Source organism: Takifugu rubripes, chromosome 15, assembly GCF_901000725.2.
Source record: "Takifugu rubripes chromosome 15, fTakRub1.2, whole genome shotgun sequence".
NCBI classification, from domain to species: domain Eukaryota; kingdom Metazoa; phylum Chordata; class Actinopteri; order Tetraodontiformes; family Tetraodontidae; genus Takifugu; species Takifugu rubripes.
In genome coordinates, this window is record NC_042299.1 from 2,064,915 (window position 1) to 2,075,851 (window position 10,937).

At 49.6% G+C, this 10,937-nt stretch overlaps 2 protein-coding genes across 2 annotated transcripts; both read right to left on the minus strand.

The window, feature by feature from the left end:
- Positions 1-754: 754 nt before the first annotated feature.
- Positions 755-3,861, minus strand: LOC101063988 (zona pellucida-like domain-containing protein 1). Its single transcript, XM_003977893.3, has 10 exons — positions 3,546-3,861; positions 3,090-3,310; positions 2,822-3,006; positions 2,489-2,561; positions 2,145-2,242; positions 1,815-1,895; positions 1,569-1,737; positions 1,406-1,502; positions 1,033-1,053; positions 755-939 (listed from the first exon to the last, which is right to left on the minus strand). Exons 1-10 carry the CDS (start codon positions 3,628-3,630, stop codon positions 809-811), a joined length of 1,161 nt encoding a protein of 386 aa, XP_003977942.3. The 5' UTR covers positions 3,631-3,861; the 3' UTR covers positions 755-808.
- A 409-nt stretch (positions 3,862-4,270) lies between these two features.
- Positions 4,271-8,505, minus strand: zpld1a (zona pellucida-like domain containing 1a). Its single transcript, XM_003977887.3, has 11 exons — positions 8,434-8,505; positions 8,023-8,138; positions 7,723-7,943; positions 7,010-7,191; positions 6,521-6,593; positions 6,324-6,421; positions 5,924-6,004; positions 5,671-5,842; positions 5,485-5,578; positions 5,338-5,367; positions 4,271-4,963 (listed from the first exon to the last, which is right to left on the minus strand). Exons 2-11 carry the CDS (start codon positions 8,126-8,128, stop codon positions 4,788-4,790), a joined length of 1,233 nt encoding a protein of 410 aa, XP_003977936.1. The 5' UTR covers positions 8,129-8,138; positions 8,434-8,505; the 3' UTR covers positions 4,271-4,787.
- Positions 8,506-10,937: the final 2,432 nt, after the last annotated feature.

Consider the following 10,937-nt stretch of genomic DNA (forward strand, 5'->3'; position numbering starts at 1 on the left):
ACAGCGCTCCCTCCATCACTCACACCTTCAGGGAGGTCTTCAGCCGTGCCCCCGGGCATGCACGGGGCCCAGGCGTGGAGGACGCGGCCCCTGGCCAAGCCTGGAGGATTAATTCAAAGTTCGGAGGACCGGGCTGAGCAGGCGGGGCGAGGGCACGGAGGGGCAGTGCAGCTGAAGCTGTCCCCCATCAGTCACACCTGCAGGCAGCATCGTTAAAGAAACCTTCATTGTCATGGGTCAGCTGGGGGGGGCGGGGCACCCGCTCGCCATCAGCCCCGACATCCACGTGTGGAAGGTCTCAGCCATTCAGCAAGGCATCGTCACGCCAACTTCTGCAGACCACCACTGCTTTTAAAAACCAGCTTCCTGAATGCGTGCTGCCCCCCTCTGCCTCCCCAAACAAGACGAGGGCCCCCCAGGTGGATCGCCAAGAGGCAAAGTGAAGGAAACGATTGATTACAGCCCAGAATTGATCTCCTCTGCACCTTCTTTTTACATTTTAAGAAAATCCAGGCACATTAGGGAGGAATTATGTATTAAGTTCATCTTTTGGCCACTTTTGCCCTCGGTGTTCTCCAGATACCCCCTTTCCCTCCTGTAACGGGACTATTGACTTCACTAAATCTATAAACATGCATGTGATTGCAGTGTAAAATAGCGTAAAAAGCATCATGTGTAATGAGACAAATTGATTGCACTTCAAGTTTATTAGGCTACATTCGAACATGGGAACCACCCCGTCGTATATTTAGAGGAAAACGGGGCCGTCTATCGATTCATTTCAGGGCGTCTTTGTGAACGGGGCTCTTCAACGGTGAGTCAGTCTTCTGTACAGGACGGCTCCTGCTGCTAGACCCACCACCAGAGCCACGGCGAGGACCCCCACAGCTATCCCGAGGCCTATCCTGGACCCTGGCTCCGAACGGCTGCTGGGCCCGGCTGCTCACAGCACATCCAAAGTAAAAAGGAAAGTAAAACCAAGTGTTCAATAGGCATATCGGTTTCTAGTGATCCCAGGTGAAACAGTCTTACCTTGTTCCTTAGACATCAGGCCTGGACGGGGATGAAATGGAAAACAAACGTCATGTTTCATAATGGCTTGTAAATAGGACAACATCCAACATGTGTATATTTATATGCAGATTTTCTATTGTCACGGCAGTTTTATTCATCCGGTAGATTCAAAAAGAGAAGCGTAGCAGAGCAGATGGTTTCCCAAGAGCTGATCAATAACCCAGAAAAACATTTTCCCCCTCTTTTCACTTCAGCGAGCTGAAATGTGCCATTAAAGTGATTAAAGAAAGCTGCTTATAAAAGCCTCTGCAGTGGTACAGAGACTTGCACACTCATATTTGGATGTGTGTTATACACGCCTGACAGACGTGGAACGTGTAGCATTGTTCACCTTGGTCAGTCTTGGTGACGATGGCCATGGAGGACAGAGTGGTGGCATCTGAGACGCCCGCAGAATCAACATCCCTCTTCTTCCTGTTGTTACATTGCTGTGAAGGAAGAAAAGGTTAAACACTTTCTGGCGCTGAACTTTCCATTTCGGATCCTTCCCTGACCTTAAATTCGCTGCATTTGCTGATCTCGCAGAGTCTGGTGATGCAGTGTAAATAGTAGGTGGAAACCGTCTGGTTCTCCTGCTCAAGGAACCGAAAGGCAGCGAAGGAGAAGCGCGCGTGTTGGCTGTCTCCGTTCTCGTGCATGACTGTCATCGGGTCCCTGGAACACCTGTCAGGCGGGGGAGAATCGCTGTTGCTCTGAGATTCATTGCTGGAAGTTTCTTCTGGATGGGATCGGAGACTCACGAAACAAACAAGTTGAAGAAAGTGCTGTTGGTGGGATACGGAGAGATGGAAGCGTAGCATCGATCCATGAGGACGTGGTACCTGGTGGGGACAGACATCAATCAGGAGGTGCTCCCAAGCAGCTGAATACTGGGTGTGTTTAGGTTTCTCCTGTCTTGGGGTCTGTTGGACACATTAAGCTCTTAGGATGACTGTCTTGGCTCAGCTTTTACCCCTCAGATTCACACACCGATGGCAGAATAACCAATCAGGATTTAGAGATAAGAACGAACGACACGTCGACCTTTACAACCACCCCTGCCTGCAGCTCCTGGAGACAAATGTTCTTACTGATTGGTCAGGTTAACAGCTTGGACCTGAACGTAGACGGTGGACCTCAGCTCTATCCCCAAGGGTGGAATGACCAGAGGAAGCGTGTAGTTAATGTCCTGTCAACAACAAGAAAGAAAGTCTCTTAAATTAGCGAAGACGGCGCTTTTAAAACACTGCAATTAGAAACCATTTGCATTAAGTTAAAAAGGTCGTGAAGCAGCTAAATCTATAATGTTAACCCATAATTGCACGCTGGTAGTGAAGTTTCACCACGTGGACTACAAATGTAGTTTATTGGGCTAAATGGTTTCACCGACTTACTGTAATAGCAGGTCACTCTAAGGCTTTTAGTGTCCACTTACACTGAAGAGCTGCATGCTCAGCGTACTGATGAAACTCCCGTTTCGGTCCCTCACAGCGATGGAAGACGCTGACCTAAATCAAACAATAGGTGGGGAAGATCAGGGAGGAGCGCCGCCCTACAGGTGACTGCCGACGCAGCATTGGCTCCACTAACAGAAGCATTGGCAGCTTTGACAGCCAATCAAAACTGTGACCACAGAAGCATAATAAAAATAACTCCATGCTAGCTTCTCCCTGGGAAAAGTGGAAGGTTTAAACCAACACTTTGGATGAAGCACCAGATACATGAGTCTCTTGCTGCAACATTCCCATGAACATATAGAGCTTCTTACACGTCCACCTGGGTGTTGTTGATCAGATACTCCAAAGGGTAAGCGCAGGAATAATGATAGCTGAGCTCGGTGTTGTACGTGACTATTCCTGTCGTGGGATCTTGTGAGCGCACCGCGCCGCTGATGTTAACTGTTTGGATGTTGGAGAAGTCGGAAAAGATCCCCGTGCCGGGTGCGCTGGTGGTCTGGAAGCAGCACAGAAACCAGTTGAGCTACAGGCGGAGAGGTTTCCCGCGGAAACCGGCTCATTTCCTGCACCCCTCATCACCTTGAAGCTGCTGCCACAAGCGTTGGTCGCGTTGATGGGGAAAGTGAACCGGACGACTGGCGGGCTGACCGACTCGTCCACGGTTCCTTTGCACTCCCAGTTGTCAAAGACATTGTTGAGGATGAGCTGGGACTCGTTGTAGCCGGTGTAGACAACAGGGCAGATCTGGATGGCCAGGCCGATGGAGGCTGTGCCGCACTCCACCGAGATGTCAGAGTATTCTTTAACAGAGAGGCAGCAGCAGTGGATGGATTATTCATTAGTACCAAAATCATGTACCAAAACTGATTTAGCTAGCTGCTAAATAATGGAGCCTTTTTGAAACTTAGCGTGTTGACGCCTCGAGTTACAGTTACTTTGATATTCAGCTGTGTTGAGGCGTATCGTAGCGTTCCTCAGGACACGTGGCAACTAAGACCAGTACCAAAGGATACTTCACAAAGACAAATATCCTACCTGGACGGCGTAAGTTGTTGTCGCATGTTAGCTGTCTGCTGCTGGGTGCCATGGATACCAAGAAAAGGACACTAAGGATCTTCATGGTTTCCGTCCTTGCTACAGCAGCTAGCTAGAATAGTCAAATGTAAAATTGACGGTGCTTATATAGAAACAGTTGAAGTCGATTTTAGGGCATTGCTCCTGGTCTCCTTCCAGCAGAGCAGTGGCAGATTCTTATATACTGTAGCTGTCAGTCCTACTGGGAGACTGAGATTATGAGATTATGAGGACAATTGCTTTGTTGAGGGAGTTCCATGGATGTTACCTTAAGGGCGCTTTCTGAAACCCTACACAGTCTTTATCAGGACACTGGAGCAGCTTCTATTCTTTAACGTATCAATTCGTCACCGTAGCTGAACGAGGGCGTTTAATCCATCAGGATAATAGACGGAGCTCAGGCAGGAGCAGACCTGAGGTTGTTGTAAACAGCTGAAACGGAAGACTGAACGTTAAAGGGGACTAGAGGGAACTATGACGGGGTGCCCTGACGAAGCCAGTGCTTCCTAACCTGGGTTCGGGACTAAACAGAACCTTTGGCTGCTTCTGCTCTCTGCCTGATAACCTGAACTTTGTGATCCTTCCAAAACAAAAGCCATAGAGCCATGTAGGGCACTCAGAAATAACTGGAACAAAAAAAAAACAGAATCTTTTCCACATGAATCAGGGAGAACGTCGTGTCTGGGAGAGTTTTAATGATACGAATCAAAGTGCAATGTTTGCAATATGTACAAGTGAAGAGAATGTGCACATCCAGGAACAGATCATCGGGAACATTTTAAGAACACAGGGGGAGATTCATAATTGCACCAGGAAAATGTACACACAATATTTAGGCAGAGCAAATTTTCACGTGTACCAATGTGAACAACTTAAATATTAATCTAGTATCCTTTTGAAAGTTTGAATTTATTTTGGGGCAAACCAGCAAACAGAACCTTTGATTAACTTAAACTACAAGCGTTTTCAGCCCTCCTAACGCTGCCAATGCAGCTGAGGTATTGAGTGAGTTTCTGGGGTGAAACACAGCAGCACGGTGAACGCTACAGCCAGACAGCATCGACACCACGTGACACAAGCTCTGCTTTACTTCTACTGCTTCCTCACTGACTCGTCTATTTACTGCTTATTCTCCTGTAAAGAGCCTAAAGGTGGACCTATCCTGACTGGGCTCTTGCCCGGATCTGTGCTCCACCGGGACGCTCAGTTGAAGGCAGGGTTGTGGACCCCTGATAGGCCGCGGACCGGAGCACTCTTGCCTTTAAGGAGACTGAGCGAGAAGATGAAAAAGCAAACGCTCATGACGCCCAGGATGATCACGCCGGAGATAAGTGCACTCGTCACCGTGTTCATCTGGAACACTGGAGTTTTCAGGTGGCCTGAAATCACAGCAGAACAAAGACATGAATCAGGCTCCCTCCGCTCTCTCCCGCGCCTCCCAGAACGCTGTGACCCTCAGCCCGGAGGTGACGGAGCAGGAGCAGCGCAGCATTTACACACGACCGCTGCAAATCCTTAAACTGCGTCGCAATGTGAACCCAAAAGTGAGGAAAATACACAACCGGGTTGAACACCGGGGCCACGCTGTCCAAGGCTAACGTGCACCATCCTGTTCAGCGCACGGCTACATCCGAGGCCACCTCGTCGAGGGTCCGCATCCGTACGCTGGGAAACGGTGCCCGCTTCCCTTTGTGAGCTGAAAGAACAACGTCAAACCCTGAAGTGGAAGCTATTCTGTATAAACGCGGCTCACCCAGCTGAGAGTTGTTGGTCGGCGTTTCATCTGCAGTAAAAAAGATAAAACAGGTTGAAGACAAAGTCCGGAACATTCAGGAAATCGGTGGTCTGGGAATGAGGCTGCGCGCTAACGTCTGGGATGAGCGAAGGAGGAGAGGCGTACCGCTCCTGGTGATGATGGGCCCGGCGGTCAGAACGGCGTTCCCGTTGGACTCCTTCTCGCCCGAGACGTCTCTTTTCTTCCTGCTGCCGCAGATCTGTGATCGGCACAGGTGGAGACGTTCCCAACGTCACTCAAACCTCTCCCACGTAACATCTCGGACACTTTGAAGGCGTCCCGGGGTCTCACCGGCACCAGCATGGGACAGTCGTCGGAGCGGCACAGCTTGGTGACGCAGTGCAGGAAGACGGTGGACATCTTCTGGTTCTTGTGCTTCACAAAGCGGAACACTTCGAAAGCAAAGCGGCCCATTTGGCTCTTCCCGTTCTCAAAGATGGTGGTTTGGGGGTCTTTTTCACAGCTGACTCAATGAAATTCGACAAAGCTCGTCAGAGGGAGGAGCCGGGATGAGCGAAAAGCATCTGATTTCCCCATAAATCACCTAAAGAAAAGGTCGTAGCGAAGGTCGTCGTTGGGGTTTCCGGAGGGGGTGGTGTAACAGTAGTCCATTAGAATGTTCCACCTGTGGGAGCACAAAGGTCGCGGACTTTAGTGTGGGCGACAAAGGCCGCCAGTCGGCTCAGCTCTCCTGGTCTTAAAAGTACTTCCTGTCATATTCCGCATGCGTCCTTTATCCAAACCTTTCACATTTTGGCCACTGACGCAGTTTGAGATCTTAAATTTCAGAGGGAGGCAGAGAGAGTCGGGACTTTTAATTGGAACCAAAGATAAATAATCAGTGGATGCAGTTCGGCAGTGGAGAACTTATTCTGGCGCCGAGTCCGGTAAGAGATGAAAGTTTAAGCCCATTCCTGTTGTATATGGAAGCTTTGAGCGAGTACCTCTTGTCCAGGTTGTTAGCTTTCACGGCGGCAAACACTCGAGTCTTCAGGGTGAGTCCTGCCATGGGGATGGACAGCTGCTGAATGTACGATGAGTCCTGCGCACAGAGTTGAAGACCTCAGCACCTCTCAGACATTAGAGTCCTGTATCTGTGAGAAGAATGCAACAGCTCCGCTCCCAAAGGACGTGAACTGACGTTGTAGAGCAGCAGATTCAGCGTGCTGATGAAGGTGCCATTGCTGTCCTTCACTGAGATCGCTGCTGCTGACCTTCAGGGGAGATGGAAAACAAGGCTTTGGAAACAATTAAGCATGTGCCGCCGCATTTACGCCACGCTGCTCCCTTTTCCCGATCATTTCTGCCCACCAGGGAACGTTTGTGGCTTCATATTTAAGATAAAAACTCTGAGGATATTCCTCCAGCTCACCAACCAAATCTCACTCGAGTGCAAAAATGCCTTCTTTGGTTAATTAGAGGTTCCACTCCGTGTGTTGACAGCAGAGCCGCTGAAAAAGAAGCCAAGCGCGGCGCCTGAATAGAAAACTAGCAGTCGAGTGGGGCTGGAAATGCAGCTCTGACATGAAAAAGGTCGCCTATTTTCTTTTTCTTACCAGCCGAGGCACCTTAACGGCCCCGTAGTGGCCGTGGACGCCTCCGCCGCCGCGTTAATAACCGGGAAACTTACGAGGCCACCTGGGTGTTGTTGACCAGGTATTCCAGCGGGTAACTGCAGCTGAACTTGTACAGCAGACCAGGCAGGTAGCTGATGATGGTGGGGGGGTCCGGTGTGTCAATGTAGCCAGACATGTTGCCCATCTGAACCAGGGACAGGTTCCCGTAGGCATTGGGCCCTTGAGCCGTAGAGACCTGAGGCAAACAGTCGGCGAAATATTGCCCCGAGCTCTCAAATGTTGATTTCACAGGAGCGGCGGTTTATTCATGCGGCTCACAGACTCGGCATGAGAGAAGAGACTCTGCAGGAAAGGCTCCAGCAGAGAGTCGCTCACAACCGGTGGCGTTCATCAGCCTGCAACACCTCCAAACACTCACAAAGTGGAGGAACTCTGCCATGAACACGGCCAGCATTGAAACATAGATACATAGATGGGAGGGGAAAACAGCTGGAAAAGGCAAAAGGTACTTTAAATGCTTTTAGCAGCTTTTTTTCCTCTTAGCTTTTGTATATTTATGCCTCATTTCACTTTAAAGCTACAAATCATTCCATGACAGCTCCCAGCAGGCAATGAATAAACTAAATGCCCTGGTTTGTTTTTCTTTATCACATCTACTTTTTGCAGTGAATTGATTTTGCGAGCCTTTAATGGTTGTTTTTTTGGTTTTTTTGTCAAAGCTATTAAATATAATAGCTGTGAAATGGATCATTTATGCTCTTCTTACCACCAGGGAATTGCCACAGGATTCCAGCGTGGACAGGCTGATGGTAAATATCACAACAGCAGGAAAAGTGTTGTTGTTGATGAAGCCGCGGCACTGGGCGTCCCCGTGGCGACCGTTGAGGGCCAGGTCGGTGTCGGTGTAGCCAGAAAAGAGGACTGGGCAGAAGTTGATCTTAAGGGTGACGGTCTGCACCCCGCAGTAAACGCTGATATCCCTCTCCGCTTTGAGTGGCAGGAGAGAGCTCATTAGTTTATGCGGTCGTTCCTTTATTTCTGTCCCAAAGTGGGAATTTCTTCTCACCGGGAAAGCGGCTGTGGAAGTTGGCGTCACAGTTGTACCCGTTGAATTGTGCCGTGACCAAGGAGGCCTCACTAAGCAGTAAAAGAACCAAAAGTAGATTCTCCATTTCAGCTTGCCTGAAACACAGGGAGGGAGGGGTAAGGGCATTTCAACAAGCATCTGGAGCAAAAGCAAAAGCATCTCAGTGGAAACAGAGAAATCAAATCGGCACATTTCAGCTCTGCGGAAGCAGATTATTTTTTTAAAAAGTCCCAAAATCCAAAAGTGTGGGACTGGATCGTCTCCATAAAGGTCTTCTCAGCACATCTGCTCAGCTCATAATCCTTTTCTCATCACCGTCCGTCTCAGACACGGACTCTGGGGGAGAAATTACAGGCAGATTACAGCGTTCTGAGAGGGGGAACCACTCACCCGGGTTCCTAGAAGGCAGCAGTTCAGCGATTCTCCATAAGCTTCCGACTTGGGATGGAATGATCTGCGCAGCATCCCAGCCCCGACGACTAGAGACAGGACTCGGGAGAGGGGGGGGGGGGGGAGAAGGACCGCAGACATAAGAGATTCATTATTTGAACATGTCGACAAAAAACGGACTGTCCGGACCCAACATGGGAAAGTCCATCCGTTCTGAATGTGTTATACAAATCCTTTCACGTTGGCAGAAACATGAGCAGGTTTTAAAGTTTCCCACTCATATCCTTTCGGCCCAATCTGGCCGTGTCACCGCTCACAAATGGTTTGACGCCGCATGAGGTCCAGCGACACAGGCGGGAGGGGGGGGAATTATCTTTTCATCGCTCCAGTGGCCGTACCCTGCTGACTGAGCCCGTCCTTTCACCCGAGGCTGCTCGGAGAGTGCAGGGGCGAGGACGCGGGCCCTCGCTCCCTGGAAAACACACTTTTCAGGGCAATGGCCCTCAGTCAACACAACAGCAGGCAATCTGCCTGGTGGGGCTGCTGCCAACCTCCAACCTGAGCCACAAACTTTGATTCCAGCCTCCTGGCTGCATAGAGAGGAGCTCATCGGCCGCTTTGCTAGCGCTGATATCAAAGAGAGGCTCCGGTGAACGTGAGACCACCTAAGCGCCGATCAAAAAGAGCCTCTTGTCGGCTGCCTGGCTGTTTCGAGGTCCGCCCACGTGTGTTTTCCATATCCGCACAAGACTGTCATCGCTGGGATAATTTTACAGCAGCTTTCCAACGAGCTGCCCTGCGCGGCACCACCTGGCAGACCAGCGTTGGGCCTGATCGTTAGCTGTGGTTCTCTCTCACCCGCTTCAGCGGAACAGCTCGGGCCTCCTGCAGATGTAAACTAGTGCTCCTGATGGCGCTCTCCAGGGTTCTTCGCTACCTTTATATTCTGTTAGTGAGCGGTGCACTGAGAGCAATTTCTTATCTCTAAAGACTTGGCTGTTCCTCGTGAAGCCTAATTAGGAGAAGCCTGGCTAAAATACAGCTAGGACATTGATTGGCTGTGGACTGATAAACATCTAGAGTGCCCGTTTAGTGGCCCAGGATTCCCTCCATCATCGTATTTCTGATAGTGAGGTGCCGTTTTCCTCCTCAGATGTTGGAGCCACTGTGGATCTTTGCACAGCAAGAGAGCGATGCTGCTGTTGGGAGGATGTTTCTGAAACAGTGGAACGGGACGACTGACGCCACGGTTGTTTCGGCTGACTCGGCACAACTCAGCCGCAGGGCCAAGGAGCTGGATAATATGTCTCGGTTCTGGTCCGGATCTTCGGCAGAACGCTCAGGGGCTGCACAAGAGTTCCCACAGTGAGATGCCGAGTCGTGTTACAGGTTTGGATCAGGCCCAAACTATTTCAGTCCTCCCCACGGACCTCTTTCATCTCTATTATTCCTATTGCTATTATTCCTGCTTGTTTCTTTTATCAATAACTTCATACCAGCAATAAAACTCTGCGGAGCCATACGACACACGGAAAAAGAAAATATCTTTTTTTTTATCAACTGTGAAATAAGCAATTGAATTTAAATGGCTGGGGAAAGATTGGGCGAATCGGTGATTTAGTGGGGGTTATTTGCTTAAGGAAAATAAAAAACTGTTGTGAAATAAGACGCGATAAACATTGGTTGTGACTTCGTAGTGGTTCTTCATGTCCGAAATCCCCAGAAAATCCTAAAAATCCTCCACATGTGAGCACCAGCAGAACACATCTGTGCGGAACTGCGGGGACGTTCCGCCTCCCTCTAAAATAATGGAGCTTTGACTGTCCATACCTGCTGAAATAAAACCCCTTTCTGGGCCTTCCCCGTATTTCACAATGATAAATAAATAGGTTATGCATAAGCGTGAAAGATCAGTAGGTCAAATGTATCACGGCTTCGTGTTCTGGGTGACATCTGAATGGAATAAGGCCACAGGACTCGTCCTCTTGTTCAAGGCTGCCATGAAACTAGCGCTGATGTCTGTGAGCAGTAAAAGATCTGAGGATCCTTTTATCCGGGCTGAAACCAATATGGCCTGTGTGCCGTCACACCGAGCTTTCTTTAGCATTCTGAATGGCACACAAATAATTTGGCGTCTTGACTAAATGAAAGGGCTGGTCTGTCGGCTTTTGTTGCTTAAAATGTCATCACTTGGCGTGTACACAAGAAGCTCTGGGTCTTTGCAACATTTTCGGCGTCCCTCAGAGGGTATCTGTGTGTAAGCATGGCCTTCCTGCTGACGTCACCTTTATATACATGCTGACAAACACCTTCTGCACAGCAAGTATGGCCCCTTTTCATCCACGTATAAAAGAACTGTAATTCTCAAACATTGGGTAAAAAGTGGAATGGAGGGCAAAGGTTTGGGCCACCCCGATGTGTTCAGGTGACCAGATAGGTAAGCGGAAGATGGCGTGATGCGTGAAAAAAGGGGGAAAGCAAAAGAGCGAAGACTCTGGGAGATG